This window comes from Hypanus sabinus, chromosome 10 (genome assembly GCF_030144855.1).
Source record: "Hypanus sabinus isolate sHypSab1 chromosome 10, sHypSab1.hap1, whole genome shotgun sequence".
Taxonomy (NCBI): Eukaryota; Metazoa; Chordata; class Chondrichthyes; order Myliobatiformes; family Dasyatidae; genus Hypanus; species Hypanus sabinus.
The window spans coordinates 69,297,992-69,325,936 of NC_082715.1; the positions used below are offsets into that span (position 1 = coordinate 69,297,992).

The 27,945-nt window shown below is 42.2% G+C and overlaps 1 protein-coding gene and 1 long non-coding RNA gene across 2 annotated transcripts in view; one reads left to right on the top strand and one right to left on the bottom strand.

Moving 5' to 3' along the window:
• LOC132400741 (uncharacterized) lies at positions 1-26,964 on the bottom strand. The gene is made up of 3 exons (XR_009514352.1): positions 26,825-26,964; positions 3,670-4,009; positions 1-2,669 (listed from the first exon to the last, which is right to left on the bottom strand). It is a non-coding gene; the product is annotated as an uncharacterized LOC132400741 (long non-coding RNA).
• Positions 1-27,717, top strand: part of myom2b (myomesin 2b) — a 116,875-nt gene extending 89,158 nt beyond the window's left edge. The window contains exons 20-36 of the mRNA XM_059982038.1: positions 3,826-3,940; positions 5,101-5,257; positions 7,911-8,017; positions 9,216-9,260; positions 13,157-13,293; positions 14,804-14,948; positions 15,029-15,088; positions 16,174-16,241; positions 17,580-17,693; positions 21,147-21,234; positions 22,228-22,266; positions 23,440-23,545; positions 24,450-24,613; positions 26,041-26,077; positions 26,209-26,231; positions 26,312-26,367; positions 26,838-27,717. Coding sequence (XP_059838021.1) covers positions 3,826-3,940; positions 5,101-5,257; positions 7,911-8,017; positions 9,216-9,260; positions 13,157-13,293; positions 14,804-14,948; positions 15,029-15,088; positions 16,174-16,241; positions 17,580-17,693; positions 21,147-21,234; positions 22,228-22,266; positions 23,440-23,545; positions 24,450-24,613; positions 26,041-26,077; positions 26,209-26,231; positions 26,312-26,367; positions 26,838-27,170 — 1,794 coding nt within the window. The 3' untranslated portion in view covers positions 27,171-27,717. The remainder of the gene's footprint in view (positions 1-3,825; positions 3,941-5,100; positions 5,258-7,910; positions 8,018-9,215; positions 9,261-13,156; positions 13,294-14,803; positions 14,949-15,028; positions 15,089-16,173; positions 16,242-17,579; positions 17,694-21,146; positions 21,235-22,227; positions 22,267-23,439; positions 23,546-24,449; positions 24,614-26,040; positions 26,078-26,208; positions 26,232-26,311; positions 26,368-26,837) is intronic.
• Positions 27,718-27,945: the final 228 nt, after the last annotated feature.

The following is a 27,945-nucleotide window of genomic DNA, read 5'->3' on the forward strand; positions in this document are numbered from 1 at the left end:
ACAACCTATGGATGTACTGGGAGCAGACTGAAAGAGTCGCCACACATTCTGGCACCAACAGAGCATGTCCTATATAAACCTACCCCGGGATGAATCCAATACATCCCTTCTACACAGCCCATAACCCTCTTTTTCTTGCAGCCATGTGTCAGTCTAAGAGGCTCTTGGATGTTCAGCAGAAAATCAGCAACAAAATATATTTTATCTCTGTATATTTTAAAGCAGTTTTCCAGCTAGCAATAAGAATAAATAAAATGTTTCATGGTGTTGGGAAATGATGGGATGTTGTATACATTCCATTTATTTAATTGAGTCCTGATGAAGAGTCTTGGCCCGTAACGTCGGCTGTTTATTCCTTTCTATAGATGCTGCCTGGCCTGCTGAGTTCCTCCAGCATTTTATATATGTTGCCAATTTAATTATCGGTCCTGTTGTGGTGATTATTCAATGAAATGAGAGACCTTTAGAAAGTACACATGCAGTAAGAGTTACCGTAGAAAACGGATGTTTCTGACTTGCACGGATATCAATTTACAGACAGAACTCCGAAACAAACCCTGGTATGGTCTGTATTACCATTTAAATAAAATAATTACAATATAAAATATAGAACAGAACAACACCGTACAGGTCTTTTGGTCCATGACGTTGTGCCAACCTATATAAATCTACCCCATGATGAATCTATTCCTTCCTTCCTACACAGCCCATAGAACTCTATTTTTCTTACATCCTTAAATCTCTTAAATATCCCTAATATTATGCCCTGTACCCCCACCCACAGAGCTCCAACCACTCTCTGTGCAGGAAAAAAAACACCTACCTCTGACATCTCCACTAAACTTTCCTCCACTCAACTTCAACAGATGTCTTCTGGTTTTAGCCATTGCCACTCTGGGAAAATTGCTGGCTATCCACTCTATATATGCCTCTTGCACAGCTCTGTCAATTTGCCTCGCATCCTCCTTTGCTCCAAAAGAAAAGTACTAGCTTACTCAAGCTTTCATCATAAGACATGTTCTCTAATCCATCCTGGTAAATCTCCACTGTACCTTCTCTAAAGCTTCCATATTTAAGATTGCTGATGCTATATTTAAGATTGCTGACGCCATATTTAAGTTTGCTGATGGCACCACAGCCATAGGCCAAATCAAAGGTGGTGATGAATCGGCAAAAACAGTGCCTATAAAAAGTATTCACCCCCCCCTTAGAAGTTTTCATGTTTTACAACATTGAATCGCAATGGATTTCATTTGGCTTTTTTGACATTGATCAACAAAAAATAATTTTTCATGTCAAAGTGAAAACAGATTTCTACAGTGATCTAATTTTTTTTTCTTTTTTTTGGTATTTACAGTTTGTGGTCTTTTGTATATCAGTTGTTTATCCATCATGTTGAGTGAGGTTTTTCAGTGATTCTCTTGTGTTTACTTGTATTTACTGTGAGTGCCTGCAAGAAAATGAATCTTGGGGGTTGTATATGGTGATGCATATGTACTTTGAAAATAAATTTACTTTTAAATTTGAATATCCTTCCAATAATGAGGCAACCAGAAATGAACACAATATTCCAAGTGTGGTCAAACCAAGCTTTTATAGAGCAACAAGATTACTTTGTGGCTCATGAACTCAAACTTCCAAATAATGAATGCTAACACATGATATGCTTTCTTAACAATCCTATCAATTTATGTGGCAACTTTAAGAGATCTGTTGATGTGACCCCCAAGATCCCTCTGTTCTACCACACTGTTAAGAATTCTGTCACTAGCCTGTATTCTGCCTTCAGGTTCGATCTCCAGCGACCATAAGATATAGGAGCAGAAAAATGCCATTGAGTCTGCTATACCATTTGATCATGATTAATTTATTTTTCATCTCAACCACATTTTTCTGCCTTTACCCCATAACCTTTGACACCCTTACTAACACGAACCTATCTTTCCAATATTTTTATTAAATTTCATATACACAAATGCAGAATTCATAAGGATACTTATTATAAATCAAAATAAGATAGCACAAGATGCACTATATATAAATCACACTGATACAATCACAGTATCCCATATTCATGATCAATCAAATAAAATGAATTGAATTATGAAATACAATAATATGGTTAATTATATTATAAAAATAATCTACACTCTCTATCAAGACAAAGCTGGTTGATAAAAAAAATGAGAAAAAAAGAGTACTTTACCATATAGTGTTTTATAATAATAGCCCAGATCCATATTTTAATAACAATAACAATTCAAAGATTTTAAAAGTAGTTCAGAAAGGGTCCTCATAGCATTTGAAAATCTTGGTTAGAATCAGAAATCGAACAACGAATCTTCTCTAAATTTGAACATGACATAACATCGCATAACCATTGAGCGTGTGTAGGGGGCAACCTCCTTCCATTTAAGCAAGATCACCCTCCTAGCCATCAGAGAAATAAAAGCCAATACCCGCAAATGAGAAAGCTCCAAAATTATAGCCCTTTCCTCAACGATACCAAATAAGGCAGTCACAAGGATTGGTCTTAAAATTAACTTCGAAAAGTACAGAAGAAGTTTGGAATACACCTTTCCAATATTTTTCAAGCCTTGAACATGACCAAAACATATGAATTAATGAAGTCTCTCCATTATTACATCTGTCACAATAAGGAGATATATCTGCAAAAAACGAAAGAGTTTGAGTTTAGACATATGAGCCCTGCATACCACTTTAAGTTGTAGGAGGGAATGACGAGCACATAATGATGAAGAATTAACCATTTTGAAAATAGCCCTCCGGGTCTCATCAGATAATGAAGTCTAAATCCTTTTCCCAATCTTTTTTTTGTCTAAAGGAGCCATTCTCAATCCCAACAATAGACCATAAATATAAGATATTGAGCCATTATCAAAAGGTTTCAAATTAAAAATTACCTCTATTATGTTCTGATCTGGGCTGGTAGGAAATATATGTAGTTTAGATCTTTAAAAATCTCTAATCTGCAGATATCGAAAAAAGTGGGTATTTGATAGGTTATTTTTCACTGAGAGCTGCTCAAAAGAAGAAAGAGTAATTCCAACAACAGATCCTGAAATCACTTAATGCCTAATCTATCCCATTCTCTAAAAAACAGATCGGTCATAGATGGTTTTTAAAAAAAATTAGAAAAAATGGGACTAGAAATGGAAAATCTCAATAAACCAAAATGTTTTCTAAACTGTAGCCAGATCCTCAAAGTGTGTTTAACCACCAAGCTGTCAGTTAATTTATTTAAAGATAAAGGAAGAGAGGATCCAAGAAGAGAAATAATCGAAAATTTCGTAATCGAGTTGGCTTCCAAAAAGAACCTATCAACGTTAGCTTTAAATACACCCAATGACTTGGCCGCCATAGGCATCCGTGCCAATAAATTCCACAGATTCACTATCCTCTGGCTGCAGAACTTCCTCCTCATCTCTGTTCTAAAAGGAAGTCCTTGTGTTCTGAGATTGTGCCCTCTGGTTCCGGACTCTCTCACTATAGGAATCATCCTCTCAACATCCATTCTATCTAGGCTGTTCAAGATCCCTAGATAGGGAGGATGTAGAAAAGGTGTTTCCAACATGAGGAATAATCTCACAGACCCCATGAGATCCTTCCCCCCGCCACCCCCATTATTCTAAACTCTAAAGTACTCACCGAAACTAATCAAATGCTCTTTATATGTTACCCAGTTGATTCCCAGGATCGTTCTCGTAAACCTTCTCTGGATCACTTTATACTCTTCTGGATTTAATCACAATAGGTTTGGTTCATTCTGTATCATTAACTGACTTCACTCTGCTGTTCTCCCAGGTTACTCAGTTGGAGGAAGGGAAGAGATATATTTTCAAAGTACGAGCAGTGAACTCGCATGGAGCAGGGAAGCCATCTGAGCCTTCAGAGCCCGTGCTGGTTCACACCAGACCAGGTACGTCAACGGCCCATCACTTGCAGCTGACAGGGTCCTCACAGACAGCACAAGAACTGGTGTCTCGATCTGTTCAAAAATAAATGTGGGCATTAGGAAGTTTAAAATGAGGGTAGTAACCAGCTGGCAGTGAGATTAAAGGGTGTATGGGGAATAGTGTGCCCATGTGTATAAAGAGATTACAAGAAAAATGCTTTGTGAGGCAGGAGTTGAAATGTAGAGATTTCTCAACAATTAGAATCCAGATTAGATAGATATTTTATTGATCCCAAAGGAAATTACTGTGTAACGGTAGCATTACAGGTGCACAAATATAAGTATTAAAAGAGGAGTAGAAAGAATAAAAAATTAGTTACCATAAACAGGAGAGGGTCATCACTTTCCTGGCAATAGTTTGACCCATTATAGAGCCTAATGGCTGAGGGTAAGAATTATCCACTTAGCACTCTTCGGAGCAGCAGTTATCTTAGCCTGTTACTAAAGGGGCTCCTCTATTCAGCCAAGGTGTATCCAGAGGGAGAGAAACATTTTCCAGAATTGCCAGGAACTTCCATAGGATCCTTTGTTCTACCACAGCCTCCGGTGTGTCCAGTTTGTCTCCCATAACAGAGCCAGCCTTTCTGATCAGTTTATTGATCCTGTTGGCATTACCTGTATTGATGCCATTGCCCCAGCACACCACCACACAGAAGATTGTACTAGTGACAGCAGACGGGTAGAACATTTTAAGGAGAGGTTTACATACTCCAAAGGATTTCAGTCTCCTCAGAGGCAACTCTGGCCCTTTTTTGTACACAGCCTCTGTGTTGGTGCTCCGCTCAAGTCTGTCATCCAGGTGCACCCTGGGAGCAATACAAGTTAAAGTCCATCACCATCTCCTTTGTCTTACTAATGTTGAGCTGCCGATGATGATTCAGCTTGCACCATTTGACAAAGTCCTCCATCAGGGTCCTGTATTCATCCTCCCATCCTCCCTTTATACACCATTATGGGATATTATGGGAGTCTGCCTACGTTCATATATCTGAAATGTCCCAGCAGTGGAGAATCGCTGGTTAAATGTTAAACATTATTTATTTTAAGTACTGTAACTGAATGATGTTGGGAACAGCAGTGCTGGTTCCTGTACCCACAAACCTTTCTCTTAACTTGTGCACAAGGAACCAAAGAGATTTCGGCAGGTGTGGATGACAACGGCAACATCTATATGAGCTTCCAATGCTCTGACATGACCGATGCCTCCCAGTTTTCCTGGGGCCTGGCCTACGAGGACATCACTGACTTCTCCCGGGTTCACGTTGAAACAGAGGGTGACACGTAAGTCAATTCACTTTCTGCTGTCCAGGTCAGGTTAGGTTCAGCAATCTCAGTTTGGTACTGATCGAGGCTCCACTTTGATTGGGCCTGGGTTTGTCCCAACATCTCACTGGCAAGCACAATGGGTTATCAATAAACAATGACTTTCATTTGTATAGCACCTTTCAGGGCATCCCTTAGTGCCTTTAACAACACACACAAGATGCTGGAGGAACTCAACGGGTCAAGATCACCTGGTAGCTATCCATTTCAATTTGATGTGCCATTCCCATTCTGACATGTCGGTCCATGACCTCCTCTGCTGCCACAACCAAGCCACATGCAGGTCGCAGGAGCAACACCTCGTCTAGGTAGCCTCCAACCTGAGGCATGAACGTCGATTTCCCTACTGGTAATTTCAACCCTTCCCCCTTCTCTCTGTTTCCGTTCCCTGTTCTGGCTCCCATCTCATTTCTTCTCTTTTCCTTACCTGCTTATTGTTTCCCATTGGCTCCCCTCTTCTTTTCCTTTTCTCCATGAATCTTAACAGATTCCTTTTTTTCAGCCCTTTACCTCTTCCAACTATTCTCACTTCACCTCCCCTACCTATTCACCTTCCCTTTCACCTGTTCTCAGCCTGTTCACCTGCCAGCATGTAGTCCCTCCCCTCACCCCACCTTTTGCACCCTTCCTTTCCAGTCCAGATGAAGGGTCTCAGCCTGAAATGTTGCCTGCTTATCCCCCTCCTTTGGCAGTTTGTGTGTCTTCCTCTGGATTTTTAGCATCTGCAGAATGTCCTGTGTTTACCAAAGAGCCTTATGGTCAGAGTATTACCTCTGCCATCATTAGCAGTACTTAAGATCCATGCCATTACCATGTTAAGTCCTGGTAGATGGAGATCTAGTGTGATCTGTTTCAACACCCTGAATCCTTGATCTTACCTGATAAATGGCTCTACCCATCACCTTCCAGCTTCTGTCACTATTCCCTCTCTCCTCTTCTCCATCTGCCAGTCACCCTCCTCACCTGGATCCACCCATCACCTCCCAGCCTCTGTCACTTTTCCTAATCTCCCCTTCTCCATCTGCCTATCACTTCTACTCACCTGCATCCAATAGACTATAAGACAAAGGTGCAGAACTAGACCATTCAGCCCATCAATTCTACTCTGACATGGCTGATTAATCATGGCTGATTAATTATCACTCTCAACTCCATTGTCCTTGTCTTCTCCCCGTAACCTTTGACATCCTGACTAATTAAGAACCTATCAACATCTGCTTTAAATATATCCAATGATTTGGACTCTGGTGCACTAATGTCTGTGACAATGAATACTGCAGATTCACCACCATCTGGCTAAAGAAGTTCCTCTCACCTCTATTCAAAAGGGAGACCTTGTATTCTGAAGCTGAACCCTCTGGTCCTAGACTCCCTCACTATTGGGTACATCGTCTCCAAGTCCACTCTATCTAGGTCTTTAGGCTTCAATGGAATCCATCTTCATTTCTCTAAACTGCAGTTGGTTCAGGCTCAGAGCATTCAAACGCTCCTCATACATTAACCTTTTCATTCCTGGAAGATCTCAGGTGCATTTCTTCTCTATCCCTCTGATCTAGCCAGTTCCTTCTCCCACCACCCATCAACCTGTTTCTTATCCCTCCTTCACCTACCACTCCATCTGCCCCTCACCCATACCCTCTTCCACTGGGTTCCCTGTCCCCACTGTTCCCAACTGGCCTCCCCTCCTCCCTTATTTCATTCCATGCTCCACCTTCCTCTCCTACCAAATTCCACCATCAGCAGCTCAGTCTCCACCTCCCAGCCTCTGTCACTATTCCAATGTTCCCCTCCTCCATCTGTCTATCACCTCCTCACCTGGATCCAACCATCACCTTCCAATGTCCCCACCCTTCCTTCCTCCATCTGCCCATCATCCCATCACCTCCTAACCTCTGTCAATGTTCCCACCCTTCCTTCCTCCATCTGCCCATCATCCCATCACCTCCTAGCCTCTGTCACTATTCCAATGTTCCCCTCCTCCATCTGTCTATCACCTCCTCACCTGGATCCAACCATCACCTTCCAATGTCCCCACCCTTCCTTCCTCCATCTGCCCATCATCCCATCACCTCCTAACCTCTGTCAATGTTCCCACCCTTCCTTCCTCCATCTGCCCATCATCCCATCACCTCCTAGCCTCTGTCACTGTTCTTGCCCTCCCTTCCTCCATCTGCCTATCATCCCATCACCTCCCAACCTCTGGTACTATTGCTGTCCTCCCCTCCTTCATTTGCCTATCATCCCCTTACCAGCACCTATCACCTACTAATTCTTGATCCACCCTTCCCCTTAGCTGTTTACACTCACTAACTCCCCTTTACCTTTCTGTCTACATGAAGGGTCTCAACCCAAATTTTCGCCAGTCTATTTCACCCAGGGATGCTGCCTGACTGGATGTGTTCCTTCCGCAGTTCGCTTTTTATTGTTGAGGCAGTCGGTTAATTGGTCATTGATTTGCTCAGTCAATCAATGATTAGTACTGGTCATTACTATCTCAAAAGGGACAGAGCGTCAGGAAAACAGTCAGCTTACAACAACCATCGTCAGGGAGGGCGGAAAAGACTGGAATTTTAAGTGCTCCTTTAGAAAAATTCCCAACTTTTATTTTCAGATCCAAGTTGATCTTTAAACACCCGGACATGTCAGACTTGGGAACATACTCTGTTGCTGTCTCAGACACGGACGGTGTCTCTTCCAGCTATGTCTTGGAGAAGGAAGGTATGGGATCCTCTGCCTGCATGAGTGGGTTCCAGCTGTGTCCTAGTTTATCTTCAGATCAACAGCTCAACCAGCATTCTCTCTAGCTCCCTGACAGGGGCCACATTTACTCCATGATGGCAGTCCGAGAAATATTTTTGAGTGATGGAGTGAGAAATATTTCTGATTTTGCCGGCTCTTGAAGACATGACTTCTAGAAAAAAGTTAAATAGGTTAGGACTTTATTACCTGGAGTGCAGGAGAGTGAGGGGAGATTTGATAGAGGTATACAAAATGACGAGTGGAATAGATAGGGTAAATACGAGCTGGCTTTTTCCACTGAGGTTGATGAGACTAGAACTAAAGTTCATAGATTAGGATGAAAGGTGAAATGTTTAAGGGGAACAAGAGGGGAAACAACTTCACTCAGAGGGTGGTGTGAGTGTGGAACAAGCTGCTAGCCGAAGTGATGGATGCAGGATCAATTTCAAAGTTTGAGGGAAATTTGGATAGGTACATGGTTTGGAGGGGTATTGAGGGCTATGGTCCGAATGCAGCCAATGGGACAAGACAGTATGATAGTTCAGCGTGAACTAGATGGGCAGAAAGTACTTTTCTCTCTGCTGTAGTGATTTCCATCACTTCTGAAAGGAGGCCTACATCCCATTCAAGGTTTCCATAAAGGCTGGAAACCTCATTTGATTTCTGTGAACTCCCTACCTTCAGGCTTCCTAGATAGCTGAAGAATGTTTAAGTGTTTTGAATCTTTGGCACTCTGCCTGTTAATTTGGAGAGAGCACTAGAAATTTAATAAGTGTTTCCTAACAACAGTGTCCCCTTGTAATCCATTCTCGCTTAACATTAACCTTTTCATGTGACCAGGTCCCATGATCTGGGTAGAGAGCTCTGGTTCCTAACCCGGGAGGTTCTAAGTTCTCTATGTACACTTCTACAGCTGGCTGGCTAGCTGTGGTAGTCTCCACAGTATATGCTCCGGGTAACTGGGTAAGTAATCCATTTTACATTACATTTCACAAGGTAAAAGCTGGTGGGAAAAATTCTCCCCAACAGCTTTGACTTATTCTCCAGGCAACATATACTGTGCAGATGTGTCAACAGCAAGTCTATGCTCAAAAATCTAAACTGTACATCGAGTCTTGTTGCAAAATGTCAGGAAATAACATCATAAAATGTAATCCATGTGTCTTCTGTTTTCCAGAACTGGAACGCTTGCTGGCATTGAGTCATGCGATTAGGCATCCAAGTGAGTATCTGTACACCAAGTCACTCCCATAATTCACACTCACAATAATCTGTGAATTTTCTCAGGGTAGTCTTTGTTCTCATTGGCATGTGAGATTAATACACAACTGGTGCTCTAGATTTAAGTTTTCATGCCTTGCATTGGAACATGTGGAACATTTTTAATTAACACAGACAAGCATGGATACAGCTCTCTGCATCATTGAGGAATTTATAGGAGGTGATGTCTAAGTAAGGTTTTATTTAGAGATACAGCATGGTAACAACGGTAACATGCCCTTTTGACCCAACAAGCCCACGCTACCTAACTGCAGCCAAGTGAGCAATTAACCTACCTACATATACTTTGAAATGTTGGGGGGAATTGGAATGCCGGGAGAAAACCCACACGGTCACAGGGAAAACATGCAAACTCCTTGCAGAGGCAGAATTGAACCTGGGTTACTGGCACTGTCATATCATTACGCCAACTGCTACGTTACCATGCCAGCCATCAGGCACAGAGACACATCTTCAGGGATTGCCACTATATAGGCCATGCCACCTTCTCGATGCTACCATCAGGCAGGAGGTACAGAAGCCTGAGGACCACAGCTCAAGATTCAACAACAGCTCCTTCAATGCCATTAGGTTTTTGAACCCATCTGAAAATCTCTATCACAACCTCCAACAATTTTTCTTTTTTTCTATCTCTCAACTTGTACCAGTGTCATAATGTTTATTTTATTGTGTAAGTTATTTACTATTTATGTTAGTTTAAGTTTACATTATGTTTTGTTTGGTGTGTTTGTAAGGTACTGTGCTTCTGTTGCTAAAAGCTAATGATTAAGGGTAAAGCTAATGCCCTGGGTATGTGTGTTTATGACAATAAACTTAAACAAAACTGCACACAGGATTCTTAATGTAGCCTCACTAGTACTTTCTACAATTGAAGTAAAACTTACCAGTGCTCTAAGTTCTTACAATAAAAGCCAGCACACCTTTAAGCTTCTGAGTATCTCCAGCATGTGTGAAAGCCTTAGTTTTTGTTTTGTGTAAGAGGACCTCCCTATCCCACGATGCTCCAGATTTATATGCTTTCTCTTTATTTAAATAAAAAACCTTCATCATTCTTTCTTCCAAAGTTTTGAAATTCAACCCATATTCAACAACATTTGCCCCAGGAGATTCTGTAATTGCTGGAAATATGGAGCAATGTACTTAAAAAGCTGGAGGTGTCAGTGGGTGAGGCAGTATGTATGGAAATGAATAAACAATCAGCAGCTTGGGCCAAGACTCTCCAACAGCACTTTAAGGCAGTAGATTCCAGAATAAGAAGTTGGGAGGAGGGAGAGTATAAGCTATCACCATGATGAAGGCACTTTCAAGTTGGAGGAGCAACACCTCATATTCTGTCTTGGTAACCTCCAGTCTGAAGGCATGACATTGATTTCTCTAACTTCTGGTAATTTCTCCCCTTCTCGCTTCTCTTTTTCCATTTCCCAATCTGATTGCTGCCTTGCCCCCTGCTCTTCTCACCTGCGCTTTACCTCCCTCTGGTTCCCTCATTTCCTTTCTTTCATGGCCCATTCTCTATTAGATCCCTTCTTCTTTGGCCCTACACCTCTTCCATCTATCATTCCCAGCTTCTTACTTCATCCCCCTCCCAACTACACCACCCACCCACCTTTTCCCTCACCTATTACCTGTCATCTTGTTTTCCTCTCCTTTCTCCACCTTTATACTCTGGCTTCTTCCCCCTTCCTTCATTTAAATAAAAAAACTAAAAGGGCTGAAGTGTGTCTGCCCGAAACATTGACTGTTTATTCCTCTCCATTGATGCTGCCTGACCTGCTGAGTTCCTCCAGCATTTTGTGTGAGTTGCTCCAGATTTCCAGCATCTGCAGAATCTTTTGCACTCATACTAAATCTGTGATGATGGTAATAATATCGAATATTTACTTCTTTCAACCTTACTGATAATCGGCAAGCAATACTCCAAATTTGGCCTCACCAAGGTTTTACACAACTTCATACTTACCCTTTCTCCTTCACCGTAACAAGATCTGTAACTTCCTTGTTAACTATGTTTGCTCCATCCTTTCCTTGGAATCTTTTCCCTACATCTTGTGTATTTTTGCTCGGAGCTGTAAGCAGTCCTGGCCACTGCTTGTGTGTTGTGTGATTTGTCCATCTATTCACCCAGTCAATAACCCTTCCCAGTTTCATTGCTTACAACTCTGCTGATCCACATAGAATCAGATTCAAATAGGGCAGTATAGTACAGCCCTCGTTCAGCCCTCGTTGTTGTGGGAGCTTATAACCTGCTTTCAGATCAATCTAACCCTTCCCTCTGCTGGATTCCAATATTTTTAACCCAGGAGTCTTTCAGAAGTTAGGAAAGGCACAAAACCTGTCGCTTCATGATCATTTTAATAAATCTTAATAGAACAAAGAGTGCTGTAAAATAAACTGTGATAGAGGTTTACTAAGTGAAGAGAGATAGAAGCTAAAAGAGAAAAAGATAGTGCCCCAGTCATTACTTATTCTAACAATCAGCTCTTTTGATACTACATAGATAAGAAAAATTCATTCAAATTTGCAGATAAGAGCTAGCCAATCAAAAAGCCCCTATTTGAATGCAGCACCAGAGAAGCTTCTAGGGCTTTCCAAAATCGTACAAATGTGACCACCAGGGGATGCACTGAACAACTGTATGCACATACTCCAGCCACTAGGAAGCATACTAAACTGTTACTAGTATATAAGAAAGTTTATAAATATAAGCAGTCAATTAATTGTTAAACTGCAAAGAAAATAACAATTAAATGGTTGGATCCGATATCTCCTACAGCGCCTTCTATTCTTCTAACATTGTATCTCCCATTTTTCTAACATTATTAACCATTTCTGCCATGGGAAGGTCTCTCTGTCCACTTAATCTATGCCTTTTATCTTATACATCTCTATCAAGACATTTATCATCCTCCTTCACTTCAAAGAGAAAAACTCCTAGCTTGCTGAACCTTTCCACATAGGACATGCTCTAATCCAGGCAGCATCCTGGTAAAACTCCCCTGCAACCTCTCTAGCACTTCCACATCCTTCCTATAATGAGGCAACCAGAACTGAACATAATATTCCAAGTGTGGTCTAACCAGGGTTTTATAGAACAGCAAAATTACCTTGCAGCTGTTGAGCTCAATCCCCCAACTAATGAAGACCAAGGCATCATATGTCTTTTTAACCACTCTTACCAGGAACAACTGCACAGAAAATATGCAGCTTTATATTTGTTGGAGGAATCCTATATTACATCTGCCAATTCTCTAGACTTCGCATAGATTTTGTCTTTAAAAACACAGTTGGTTTTGGTTTACTACTGTCATGTGTAACAAGATATAGTAAAAAAAAACTTATGTTTTCCACCCAAGAAAACTTGTGCTTTCCATTCCATACACCAAGGTATTATTTATTTATTTATTTTATTTAGAGACACCATACAGAACCGTCCCACCTGGCCCAACAAGCCACATCGCTCAGCAACCCATCTATTTAACCCTACTTAATCACAAAATTTACAATGACCAATTAACCTACGGACCAGCATCTTTGGAATGTGGGAAGAAACCAGAATACCTGGAAGAAATCCATGTGTTCATGGGAAGAGCGTACAAACTTCTTAAAGACCACTGGTATCAGAACTGAACTCTGACGGCTCATACTGTAGTAATGTCACACTTACCACTATGCTACAGCAGTGTCCTCTAGTAAAATGAAAAACAGAATGTAGAATAGTACAGTCCATTTAGGCTGGGATTTTGGAACAACTTTAATTTTTCAACTTTGATTTCTTTGAATATTTGGATTGATCATCCTATGTAGCTTAAAGAACTCTTGTTTTCTGTTTTCCTTTAGCGATCCCATTGAAACATGAATTATCCTATGAAGTCTTTGAAAAAGGGCAAGTCCGTTTTTGGCTTCAAGCTGAGCATTTATCAGCTGAAGCTCGGTGCAAGTTCATTGTCAATGATCTGGAACTGCAAGACAGCAAGGTAACTATTATGTTGCATTTGTACAAGATTTAGGAGAGACCGCAGCTGTAGGATTATCTAGTTTCCTACTTTCTGAATAGATGACCTCCAACCTGATCTCTAGTCTGGCCCCTTAACTCTTCTGAGCACCTGCCTATCTTCTCCCACGGTACCTCTGCTCCTTCCCTTTTTACAATGGTCCACTCTCCTCGGATCAGATTCTTTCTTTTCTAGCCCACCATTTCCATCTATCATCTCCCAGTTTCTTAATTCATCCCTCCTCCCCCACCCACCTGACTTCATCTATTACCTTCTACCTTGTACTTCTTTTCCTTCCCCACCTTATTTTGCCAACTTCCCCCTTCCTTTTCAGTTCTGATGAAGGGTCTTGGCCTGAAATCTTGAATGTTTATTCATTTTCAATAGATGCTGCCTGTCCTGCTGAGTTATTCCAGCATTTTGTGTGGGATGATCTGGAGGGTTGTGTACAGATTTTGTTGCCTTGTTATAGAAAAGACATCACTAAGCTGGAAAGAGTGCAGAGAAGACCTATGTTGGAGCAGTTGGGTAGGCTAGGTCTTTATTCACCATTTCCCATTCCTGCATTTTCTGTCACTAGTACCAGGGCCCGACTATTCAACTGGCTGAGCCTGTTAGAACAGGTATAACTGGTACCTCAGATTCAGCTTCTGAACTTACTTGATGTCTTCAATGAAGGAAAGTTCAGTTGCCTGGCTTGCAAAGTTCTATTAGAACAGGTTCACCAGAGTGCTGCCTGGATTAGACTATGATGTACAAGGAGAGGCTGGGAAAACTTAGGTGATTTCCACTGGAACATTGGATGCTAAGAGAAGACCTGATAAGAGTTCAAAAATTATGAGAAGCATAGACAACAGACAGCAGGTATCTTCTTCCCCAGGGTTTAAATATTGAATAATAGGCAGTATCTCATCCATCTAAGGTGAGGGAGGAGACTTCAAAGGAGACGTGTGGGACTAATTTTCTTTTTGTACTCAGAGACTGATAGATGTAGAATGTGTTGCTTGGGGTGGGTAGAAGAGGCAAATATGATAAAGGCATTTAAGATGTTCTTTGATAGGCACTTGACTATGTAGGGAATAGAGGAATATGGACCACGTGCAGGCAGAATGGATTAGTCAATCAGGCACCATTGCTCAGATTAATTCACAACATCATGGGATAAGGGTCCTATTTCTGACCTGTATCATTTGATGTTCTGTGTTTGAAAATCTCAGTGAAACAAATTGCCTGTGAATTGCCTATGTCTCCTTCAAAGGGTCTGGGCCCGAAACGTCGACAGTGCTTCTCCCCATAGATGCTGCCTGGCCTGCTGCGTTCCACCAGCATTTTGTTTGTGTTGAGACAGAGTTTGTTAAATTATTGTCATGGAAAAGATCCCTTTCCTTTTGTCATCCAGTTTAAGCAAGTCAGCAAGTAGATTCATGGCCTATAAAGACTTGTTAATCCAAATGTTCACCATATTCAGAAATTACACTTTATTTCCTTCAAGGAACACAAGATAACTTTTGATAAATCTACTGGTATCATTGAGATGGTTATGGAACAGTTCACAAGTAAGAATGAAGGAACTTATACGGTTCAAATTGAGGATGGAAAGGCCAAAAACCAGTCCTCACTGGTTCTGATTGGAGATGGTAAGTTGAGCAATGGACTTCCCCACCTAGTGCCAGCAAGTTTGATGACCTGCTTTAATAGGAATTGTTTTTCTTCATAGCATTTAAGGTTGCTCTGGCAGAAGCAGAATTCCAAAGGAAAGAATTCCTGAGAAAACAAGGTAAGATTTTTAAAAATATGTCACTTGTCCAGACAATGTGTCTACAAGGTTATTCCTGTTGCAATCCTAACATTTTCTAGAATATCTTGCACTGTATAATCTGGGCTTTTTTGAGGAAGTCTTCCATCATTTCAAGGAGAGCACAGGTCAATCTCTCATTACTATAGGTTTGCAGATGACTCGAAGGTTCATGCAGTTGTGGATCATGGAGAAGATTATCATCAGTTACAGCAGAATATTAACCAAATGTAGAAATTATGAGGGTAGGCTTTGTAGGTTACTGCTGTTTAAACTGTTTGCTTGTTTCCCCATTGCAGAGTAGTAGCAGGTGAAGCTCAATCTAGGGAAGTATGAAGTGATTCACTTTGGGACATCCAATATGAAGGCAGACTACAGGGTTAATGGCATGTTTCTTATCAGTGTGGAAGATCATAGGGATCACAGGGTCTATGTCCATGGATCCCTCAAATTTGCCATGCAAGTCAATAGGGTTATTAAGAGGGAGTATGAGGTATTGGCCTTCATTAGTTGGGGGAAGGTGTTAAACTCTTAGATAGGCACATGGATGGCAGAAAAATGGAGAGCTACTGTATGAAGGAGGGAAGGATTAGATTTATCTTAGACTAAGTTAAATGTCAGCACAAATAGTCGTGGGACATAGGGCCTGTGCTGTGCTGTATGTGGTGGGAGTTAATAGCATTTTTTCCTATGCCACGCAGTTATTACATGGGAGGAGTTCACATTCTGTACAAGCAGCACTGTCAATAAAGTTCTGTTGAATATCTTGCAAGGCTGGCATCTTGGTTTGCTCTGCACTATCCCGCAATATCAAACAAAACACTGATGTTCTATGTACTGGGAAGCAAAGTTCCATAAACTTGGTGTCCAGGGTAACCAATATCACTGAACTCAGCTTCAGGTTGTTGATTTTAAATTTGTTAATTTACTTGCCTCTTTTTAGAATCAACATCTCCATCCTTGCTCATCTTTACTCGCATCAACTGTTATCACATCACTAGGGTGGAGGAGTTATAGGTGCGGGTTTTGCAGGTTGCTACTCTAAACTGTTTCTGTCTGTCGCCCAGGTCCCCATTTTGCAGAGTACATGCGCTGGCATGTGACAGATGAGTGTCAAGTTGAGCTGACATGCAAGGTAAAAAAAATACCCATTCTCATTCTTACATGTTGGTCCATGTCCTCCTCAAGTGTCATGATGAAGCCACACTCAGGATGGAGGAACAGCACCTAGGTAGACTGCATCCTGATGACATGAACATCAATTGCTCTAACTTCTGGTAATTTCTACCGCTCCCATTCCCTCTTTTCCTATCCTATATTCTGGCACCCCTCTGACCTCTTCTCTTTATTTGCCTATTATTTCCCTTTAGTACCTCTCCCCTTTCCCTTCCCCCATGGTCCACTCTCCTCTCATCAGATTTCTTCTTCTTCAGCCCTTAACCTATCAGCTCTCAGCTTCTTCATCTGCCTACCTACCCTCACACCTTCCTCCTCACCTGCTTTCACCAATCACTGTCACACATTTCACTCCCCACACCTCCTTATTTTATCTTCTTCCTCTTTCCTTTCTAGTCCTGCTGAATGTTCTAGGCTGGAAATGCCAACTGTTTATTCCCCACCAGAGATTATGCCTAACCTGCTGATTTCCTCCAGTGCTGTGTGTGTTACTATGCAAAGCACAAGATGTCATTGATTGTTGGACAAGGGATGGAATAAACCAACCAAGGTCGAGTGTGGTGAAAATCCACAGCAACGGGGATGGAAGCATGCAAGATTCTGCTTGCAATTGAGCTGGTATCTCTGCACAGCCCCAACCTGTACATGCTTGTCTGAAATGTGACTCAGCAAGGTGGTAATCATTGTGTGAACAAAGATTGCCTCCCTCCTGAACTGAGTTAATATTGGTCATGTTCTGGGACCCAGGGTTCTCCAATGTCAGCAACCCTGCAATCCTAAGTAACTGAGGATGTCAGGATAAATACAAGTAGCTTTTAAGGGGAATCTGATGGGGAACAACTTCACCCAGAGGGTGTTGAATGAACTGCCAGTTGAAGTGGTAGATGTGGGTTCAGTGGTAACATTTAAGAGAAGTTACATGGGGGAGGTATGGAGGCCTAAGGTCCAGTTGCAGGTTGATGGGGCTTGGCAAAAAACCAGGCTAGGATGATCCAGGTGGGCTGAAAGGTCTGTTTCTGAGTTGTAATGCTCTATGGGGGAAACAGTCAATCATCCAATGATAGTATTACAAATAAGACACAGGAGCAAGTATTCAGCATTCACAAAAAAGGGAATGTAATTTATCGACAACTATACTAGAAGGAATACTAAGTCTATTGTAGTAAAGAATGTTGCTGGCTGTACCCTACCTGTTTGGATGACCATAAAGGAAAGATAATTTTGATGTTACTTGAAATTCTGTTGACAGCATCCTTTCTGTTCCTAGATGTGCTTTAATTTCACTAATGTGTTTTAGGTGGCAAACACACAGAGGGAGACAGTGTTCGTTTGGTACAAGGACTCTGTGCCCGTTACTGTTGAAGAGCCGCCTAATTTTGAGACAGGAGTGTGCAAGATGCCCCTTCCAGAGGTAAATGGTGATTGCAGGTGATGTCTATTAGACTTTGGTCACTAAGGGGGCAAATGTTTCATGATAATTGACCAAATTGAAATGTGAAAATGAATAGTGAAATCAAGTCTTTTCAGATGTTATCTTGTTTGGTCCAAAACTTTGTGAATGCATAGAACTATAACGTGAGCATTCACAAATCTGAGTGGGCAGAAGAAAATATCCCCCTGGTGTATCAGTGCCAAAAATTAAGTTGAAGCTTAGATCTGAATGAAATTAATCAGAACAATTGATCATTACACGGTGATATGGGAAAGATTTATTCCTCTAACATTCAATTTGAGTCTCTAACCTGTCCTGGGACCATCATGTAAGTGCCATCTCAAAGAAAGCACAACAGCACCTCTACTTAGAAGTTTGCATAGATTCAGCATCTCATTTTCTATAGGTGGGTAGTATACTGACTAGTTGCTTCATGGAATGGTGTAGAAACACCATTGGTCAGGAATAGAAAAGGTTCCCAGGAAGTGATAGATGTGGCCCAGTCCATTTCAGTAAAGCCCTCCCACAACTGAGCACATTTACAAGGAGCGCAGCCATGAGAAAGTGATATCCATCATCAAGGACGCCCATCTAGGCCGTGCCTTCTTGTCACTACTACCAACTGGCTGGAGGTACAGGAGCCTTAGATCGTACACCACCAGCTTCAGGAACAGTTTACCTTACAACCATCAGGCTCCTGAACTGGCATGGATGACGTCACTCACTTCAAATCGGAACAGATTTCACAACCTACAGACTCACTTTTAAGAACTCTACAACTCATGACCCCAGTATTATATTTTTTTATTTACATAATTATCTTCTTTTGCATATTGGTTTATGGTCAGTCTTTCTTTATGTATAATTTTCATAACTTCTGTTGTACAGTATTTCTTAATTTTCCCGTCGATGCCTGCAGGCATCTTTCATTTTTTTCTGAGGTGCACACATATGATGTGGTGAAGTAATGACGTGTCATTCACGCATTTCTTGCGTACAACCCAGAATGTATTAGTCGCTGTGAAGGATTTCTTACTCTTGTGGGATAACATCCTTCCTAGTGAGGGGAGGGATCACTCTGCTGGGCAGGTGAGACTTATGACTATGAAACATTCTCATGTGCAAGCCATTCTCCGGGATGGAGAAGTGTTGTTGTTGTCAAATTTTGGATAGATTGGCATCCTGAAGAGTGCATAGCAAGCTGCTGGATTTGCTGAACTATCCCAGGTCACCAAAGTTTCAAGCCAACACTTACATTTTGGCTATGACTGGATGACCAGTATGTAGCTCCTTCAACACTTTAGCTCTCAGCTTGGATGGTAAAACAACTCTCAATCCCCACATAAGGCAACTCCATCAAGGGCAACTTCATTCTAGTGCTGGAAAAAATGGGAGTATTGGAACTTCTGCTGCACACTCCAGCCATTTTAGGTTACCGTGTAGACCTCAGACAGTGTGGGGTCTTTTCTGGTTTCCCTTTGGTTGATTTCTGCTGTAATATGGAGACTTTCATTTGTATTAGGGAGAATATGTCAAGTGGTGTGTCTTCTTTTGTAAGTTTTACAGGTATTTCCTTTTTCAAGGGTAAATAGGACAATCCATGGTTATTTCTCCTCTTGAACTTGATCTTGTAATTGTATCCTTCAAGAAACAGAGCCCATCTCTGCATTCGTGCTGCTGTTGTTAGTGGAACACATTTCCTTGGATGGAAAATGGTTTAAAAAGGTTCGTTTATCATGAAAGTATACATCTCTGAAATTCTTCAGATAGCCATGAAACAGAGAAAAGACATAAATGGCAGCACGATCAACCCACAAATCCCCCTCCCCTGCACACAAAAAAGTCAAAAGTCCAAGTCGCAGAAACACTGGGCAACATTCTCTGGGCCCAGAGGCAGGCCTTTCCTCTCTCTGTAGCAGAGCGATCCCACCAGTGATCAAAAGACAGGAACCCAGAGCTCACCTTCCACATTTGCCTTGATGTTTCTATCTTCTTCATTGTGTTAATTGGCAAACAATGGAAGTTTTAATCAGCCAATTGGAGTTGGCCATCTGTTTACATTCCGTCCTACAGCCTCCTTGCCATGAGGTTCACTCACACTGCCTCTGACTCCTGAAATCCTCTCAGAGACTACAAAGAGCTGAAACACCCAAATGATCTCCAAACTACAAATCACAGGCCCCAACAATTCCAGAATCACATTCAAGATGAAAAATAAACATAAGAGGCATAAAAGAAGTGAAATATCTGGTTTCATGAACTACCTAGAAGATGTTGACTGAAAAAATTTATACCTAGGTGCCATTTTGACCATCTCGGTCACTAATAGTTGATGATGAGTAACAAGGGTAAACTCTTTCCCATACAGATACAGGTTGAAATGTTTCACAGCTCAAACCAGACTCAAGGCCTCTCTGGCAATCTGTATGTAATTTTTCTCTGCAGCACTGTCTTGAGATTTTGGAAATATTCTGTGTCATCCTCACTGGTAACAATGATGTCATCCAAGTAACACTGAGTGCCTGGGCAACCTTATAACACCTGGTCCATAGTTTTCTGCCAGAGTGCAGGTGCAGATGCTACTCCAAGAGTAAGCCTATTACAGGAATAAAGTCCTTTGAGAGTATTTATGGTGAAAAACACTTTGGACTCTGCTCTGATCTTCATCTATAGTTGAGTGAGCGAGGCCTCCTTCAGTCAGGGTCAACCTTGGATGTTGTATCCTAGCTGTCTAGATACGCAAGCTTCAGCAGTACATTATGGAGATCAAGCTGTTGCCCGTGCAGCACACTCCCCCTCTTCATGCATCTGATAAACCTGAAGGAACAACAGAGACTGAAACAGTTTGGTACCAGCGGTGTCGCAAGAGCTGCCAGTCAGCGTTGAACTCAACGTAGGACCACTTTAGGGACTCCAGTTCTGGATTTTTCCTTTGGGGTTTTCTACCAATTTGTCCCTCATGAGTGGGTATAGCCACAAAACAGCAGAAGTTTTAGATCAGAGATTTCCTCCTTCTAGCTGAACTGCCAACTATGGCTGATGAGCCCCATCTACCCGAAATAACTGGTTTTAAGCTGCAAGTACCCACCTTTGCCCCTTCTCCGGTCAGACGAAATGGTTCCTTCGGGCTTAGTCGCTAAGCCACATGTGAAGGCCAGGACTTGGTTGTCAGAGGCTATTTGAGGCACACGCCATTGGGAGCATTTAATAGGTAGTAGGATTTTGTCCCCATTACTCCTGGCTATAACAATCTTAAGGAGGCAGACTTCAGCTACGTCCACTTTGCTGAAGTGTTTCCCTCCAGAAAGGTTTATAAATATATCCTTTATCCTGCACAGAGGATATTGATCTATTTTCAGTACTGGGTTGATGGTGCCAAGATGGGAGAATGTTACCTGCCATTGATAATGAAGTCATTCGTTATTTGTTTAGTTCTCCAAGAAGGACATGGGCGAATACCAGATGACACTGAAGGATGAGAAAGGTCAAGATGTCTCCGTACTTCAAGTGGCTGGGAAAGGTAGGACTACTTCTGTCCATCCCCAGTCAGGGACATTTGTCTGAGCCATTGGAGCCAGAACATTGTCCAGTCACTGGGGTACAGAAGTGTGTGAGTTTGGGATGGGAACAGACCACTGGGATACCTGTGGGGAGGAAAGAGAGTGAGATCATCTCGGCGCCCATGTGAACCACTGGGGACTCTAGCCAGGGCAAATGCTGAAATCCAGAGCAACACACTGGCAGTTACAGAAATTCAGTGGTTCAGGCTGCATCTGTGGAGCTGAATGGATGGTCAAATTTCCATGTTTAAACACCAGATGAAGGAACGAGTCCATCCCAGGGTTGGAGGTCTGTGAGAGTCTGGAGATTGGGGTCAAGGGGGTCAAATTCCCATGGTCAGTAAGCCCTGGGGCTAATGTCCAGGGGTCAGTGAGGTCTGAAGGTTGAAGTTTAAAGGCGAATCTGAGGCCAATGACTGTGGTTGGAAGCCCAGAGGCAGCCTGTTCTGCGGTTAGAGGCTGTCTATGTATGGCTGGGCGGAGGTGAAGGGCTCATTTTTGTCTTATTACCGTTGCTGCTGCTAAGTGTTGTCCTGCTGAGCATTGTGGGCATGTCATATACACAAAAAATTCTGTAGATGCTGGAAATCCCAAAGAACGCACAAAATTCTGGAGGAACTCATTAGGTCAGGCAGCGTCTATGGAGAGGAATAAAGAGTCGACATTTTGGGCTGAAATTCTGCATAGATGCTGCCTGGCCTAATGATTTCTTTCAGCATTTAGCATGTGTCATTTTGGACATGCTCTGTTGGTGCTGGAATATGTGGCTATACTTGTGGGCCTCCCCCAGCAAATCCTTGGTTGAGTTGGTTGTTAATGCAAGTGACGCATTTCACTATGTTTTGATGTATGTGTGATAAAAGGAATCTGAAATGGATAGGTTTGTATACAGCTACACTAAATGTTCATATCTGTTACTAATAGAAGAATATGTAATCCTCTCCCTCTTGCAGTGTACGAGGAGATTGTTCAGGAGGTCAGCAGAATCAGTGGTAAGTGTTGCTATTTCCAACTCAGTCTGTCCAAAGGTTCATTGCCCTTCAGCCCATTGTCAGTACCCACCGTCAACCACTCACACACATTAATCTCAGTTTATTCTTTCCACATTTCTATCAACTCCCCAAGATTTTAGCTCTCACCTATACATGTGGGTGGTTTACAATGGCTGCTTGACTCACTGACTGGGATGTGGGAGGAAACCTGAGGGGGAACCTACAATCCCATTGTCAGGATTGAATCCGCGTCTCCGGAGCGGGAAGGCAGCGGCTCTGCCCACTGTGCTGCAGGGGTAGAGAAGCCTGTTGAATGGGGCTTCTGGAAAGCGGGCAGACATTTCTGCATGGCCAGCCTGTAGCATTAAACAGATGTCATAGAGTTAAAGTGCACAACAATGCAGAAGCAGGACCTTCAACACATCTGGTCTGTGCCCAAATATTATTCTGCCTCATTCCATCAACCTGCACCTGGACTATAGCCATCCATACCCCTCCCATCCAAACTTCTCTTAGTTGTTGAAATCAAACAACTCACTAACATCTCCCTCTCAGGTTTCCTTCGGCTATTTCACCTGTCAGCCTTAGCCCATGATCTCAGGTCTAGTCTCACCCAACCTCAGTGGAAAATACCTGCTTGTATTTACTTTATCTATACTCATAATTTTGTATACCTCTATGAAATCTCCCTTCATATTGCTATGCTTTAGGGATTTAAGTCCTAACCTACTCAACCTTTCCCTATAACTAAGCTCCTGAAGCTCTGGATATATCCTTGTAAATTTTCTCTGTACTCTTTCAATCTTCCCTGCAAGTAGGTAACCAGTACTACATACAGTACTCCAAATTTGGCCTCACCAACGTCTTATAGAACTTCCCAATTCCTGTCCTCAATACTTTGATTCACCAAACGATCACCCTATCTACTTCTGATGCGACTTTCATGGAATTATGGATCTGTTTTCAGACCCCTCTGTTCTACCACACTCTTCAGTGCTCTGCCATTTGCTGTGCCTACTGAATATTTCAACATGGGATTATCTACAACACGTGTTGTGAAATTTTAGTCATACTTTTAACCTGGCATTAACTTCCTGTGAACTGAGTGAAATGATGGCATGCATCGTCAAACCGGTGTGTGGGGTCATTAATTTAAGGTGTGTTAACCTCTAGGGCTATCTGCTTCTGAGCTGAAGATAAAGTGCACCCCAGAAGGAATAAGGATCCTGTCCTTCCTGAAGTACTACATGGAGGATATGAAGGTTTTCTGGTATCACAAGTACGTGTGCTTGGGAGCAGTAGATCATGTATGGGAAATAAATGCTGAATGTTCTGCGTTAGCATGCAAACTCGCTGTGATTCTCTGCTCACCAAGTGCAGTAATCTCTGAACTTAAACTGTTTGGAGCTGAAATTCTGAGAAGCTGGAGGCCATCAAGAGTGTGCCAGTTATACAGCAGAGACAGAAGTCCTTCATCCCAACCAGGCCATGACAACCACAGTGCCCATCCATCAAGTCTCAATTTCCTATGTTCAGCCCATATTCCTCCAAGCTCCTCCCCTCCATGTACCTGTCCAAGTGCTTCTTCAGCGACACTTTCCCGACAGCCTAGTCTACAAACTCACCACCTTCTGTCAAAAAGTTGCTTTTAAACCACACCCTAATTCTGGTCTCCCCTACCCTGAGAAACAGACCTTTACCATCCACTTTATCTATGCCTTGCATAATTTTAAACATTTCTCTAAAGTTACCTTTCTTGTCACACATTCCAAAGAATAAAGACCTGGCTTCTCCCTGTAACTCAGGCCTCTATTCCTGGCAACATCTTCGTACATCTTTTATGCACTCTTTATAATTTAACCACATATTTCCTGTAACACCACCCATTTCACACAACAGTGGGCACACAAACCTGGAACCTGGAATTTGAGTAATTGGTTGGAGGGGAGATGAGGAAAACTCTACTGAACAAGAGGGTGGTGGAAATGTGGAACAGGCCTCCAGAGGAAGGTGTAGAGACGGGTACAATATTTAAAGGTACTTCGACGGGTCCGAGGGATATGGGTCAAACATGGGCAAATGGGGCTGGTGTTGAAAGGCAAGACTGTCTGGCTGGATGAGTTGGCTGAAGGGCCTCTTTCCAGAAAATACAACTTAATGTTGTTGTCACTGTTTTCCTCCAGAGATTCGAAGATTGCTTCATCTGAAAAGATGAGAATCGGTGGAAGTAATGACCAGGTTTGGATGCAGATCTGTGAACCCACAGAGAAAGACAAGGGAAAATACACCATGGAGATCTTTGATGGCAAAACCTCTTACAAACGGAACCTGGACCTGTCAGGAGAGGGTAAGGCATTGCTTGTGAATGTGAGTTGATAAGTGAGTGCTGGGGATTTGCCCTGCCAGGTTAAGCCGAACTCCATAAACACAAGACATTCTGCAGATGCTGGAGGAACTCAGCAGGTCAAACAGTATCTATGGAAATTAATAAGAATTTGATGTTTCTGGCAGAGACCCTTCATCAGCCTGAGTTGTCATAGCTGCTGTCTGACCTGCTGAGTTCCTCCAGTATTTTGTGTGTGTTACTCTGAGTTTTTTAAGTGACAAGGGTGATTGGATAAAGGCAGGGCTGTGGATTTTAGAAAGGGGTATGAGAAGGCCCCTTATGGGAGGTTCACCCAGAAGATTTAGGTGCATGGGATCCATGGTGAATCGGCCATTTGGATACAGAACTGGCTTGCCCAAAGAAGATAGGGTAGTAATCAAAGGAATTTATTCGAGCTGGAGGTCTGTGATTAGTGGTGTTCCATGGGGCTCTGCTGCTTGTAATGTATATAAATGACCTCGAAGAAAATAGACGAGTAGGTTAATGAGTTTGCAGATGATATTAAGATTGATGGTGTTGTGGATACTGTAGATGACCAGCAAAATAAACAGCAGAAAATAGATCAGTTGGAGATATGGGCAGAGAAATGTCAGATGGAGTTTAACAGTACACTGTTAAGAGCAAGACCCTCAATGGTGTTGAGGAGCAGAGAGATTTGGGGGTCCAAGTTCATAGCTCCCTGAAGGTGACTCCACCAATTGATCGGCAGTAGTGATGCGTATGACATGCTTGCTTTTATTAGTTGAGGCATTGAGTTTAAAAATCAGTCAGTTATATTGTAGCTTTATAAAACTCTAGTTAGGCTGCATCTAGGATATTGCATATAGTTCTGGTCAGTCTACTATAGGAAGGATGTCAAGGCTTTGGAGAGGATACAGAAGACGTTTACTGTCTGAATTAGAGGGCTTGTGCTATGAGAGATTGGACAAACTTGGGTTATTTTCTTGTGAGCAGCAGAGACTGAGGGGAAAAATCATAGAGGTTTATAAGACTATGAAGGACATAGACTACATTTTCCTCAGGGTTGGAATGTCTAATACCAAAGGGCCTGCATTTGAGGTTAGATGGAGTAATCTCAAAGATGTGAGCGGTGAGTTTTTTTTAAAACAGAGTGATGAATGACTGGAATTAGTAGAGGCAGACACCTTAGAGACTTTTAAGAGATGTTTAGATGGGTACATAAATGTCAGGAAAATGGAAGGATATGGACAGTGTTTATGCAGAGGAGATTGGTTGGCATAACATTGTGGGTTGAAGGATCTGTTCCTGTGCTTTACTGTTCTATGAACTCATGGATTGTTGCTACATATCTACTGCACTGAACAGGTACAGTTTGATACATTGGGAGAACTGTCTTGTGCTAAGACCTCTCTCTGGTTACTTTGCAGCTTACACTGAGGCATATAATGAATTCCAGAGACTCAAGTAAGTTCCAATGTCCTAAAGATATTTCACTGCAGGACTGCCTGCTTATTTATGTTTGTGATGTTTCAGTCATGTTAGTAAAATGTTGCGTTATCAATTACACTTATTGACATACTTATTCTCATTTACAGAGCCGCAGCGTTTGCAGAAAAGAGTAAGTACTCAAAGTGTTGCTCAGTGAAATTATACAGTTCACAGAGTGAAATGGTTTCACATTGACTCTTTCTCTCCTAGATCGTGGCAAAGTTCTAGGTGGATTGCCTGATGTGGTCACCATAATGGAAGGCAAGGTATGAGGTGTGGGTCACATGGGAGGGAGGGGTGAGAGGCAGGGAGATTACTAACACAAAAGATTCTGCAGATGCTGGAAATCCAGAACAACATACACAAATTGCTGGAGGAACACAGCAGATCAGGCAGCATCTATGAAGGGCAATAAACAGTCCTAATTAAGGGTCTTGGCACACAACATCAATTGTTTATTCCCCTCCGTGAATGCCGGCTGCGCGTCAGAATTTTGTGTGTGTTGCAGAAGAGAGACAAGCTGCTGAGGAGCTCAGCACATTGAGCAACATCTACAGAGGTAACGCGATATACCTCAGTTTGTTTATTGCTCCAAGTTCTGATATCTGCTGCCTCTTGTCTTAGCTTAACCTGGTGCTCCCACACCACTGCAGCAGTAAATGTTACAAAGGATCTTTGCAAAAACTCTGTAAATGTTCTGAAGGGTTATTGACATAAACTTACTTGTGTGCTCCAGACACTGAGCCTCACGTCCACCGTGTTTGGAGACCCAATTCCTGAGGTGACCTGGTTGAAGAATGACAAGGACCTGGAGATGAATGACCACCACAGCTCGACCCTCGAACAGGGAAAGTTTGCCTCCCTCACCATCAAATCTGTCACCACAGAGGATTCAGGGAAATACAGCATTAACGTCAGGAACAAGTATGGTGGTGAAACGATTGATGTCACTGTAAGTGTCTACAAACATGGAGAGGCAGTACCTGAGGTGAAGAGAGGGGTTGTCCTTCCACCAGACTCCAAGCCTGCAGAACCTTCAAAGAGTTCAAAGTCTGCCAGGAGAAAGTGATGACCTATTGTAAACATGGCATGAACTGCAGTGAATAATTACCCATGAAGCTTAATGTAGAATATAAACTCTAGGATTAGAAGTGTCAATCTTAATCTGCAGCATCGTATTTTTATTCTTTGGATGGTGCTCAATTCTCAAATGTCAGGTCAGTTGGAGGAATTTCTCTGCTCTGGCCCTCCTGGTGGTTGTTGGCAAAAATCACTCATTTACCTGTTTAATGTTAATCAACTGCCCGACAAAACTAGGAATACCAGAGCACAAATATTCCACTATAGTCTCCTTGCTGAATTATGCCTTTCCCTGGCTGTTTACAGAGAAATATAGTTTGTAAATGCACCTTGTGGCAGTAACATTGTACCTACGGAGAAGGGAATAATATTAATCTCACACCCTTCCAAATCAATTGTTACAACAAAACCAGCTACCACCAACCCATGGCTGCACTTCACTCCCTCTGTAATCACATTACTTGACTAATCTTGTGTTTTGTTTGTCGTGCTTTGCATCAATAAAAATTGCCTTTCACGGCAATGTTTAACCCTCACTTGTGTGTCTGGCTCCCACTGACTCAGATTTTGCTTCCAGAGTCGCACATTACCTTAACAAAAAGTGATGACGTTAGCAGGATCACTAAAGTCACCAACAGCACAAGAACACGTCTGGGTGAAAGCAGTGAACCTGGGCAGTGTACCTTCAGTAATTGATTGAACTCTTTACCTTAGCCATTCTCACTGCAAGGATTTCCTGGGAAACTGTGAGGAAGTTCTGAATA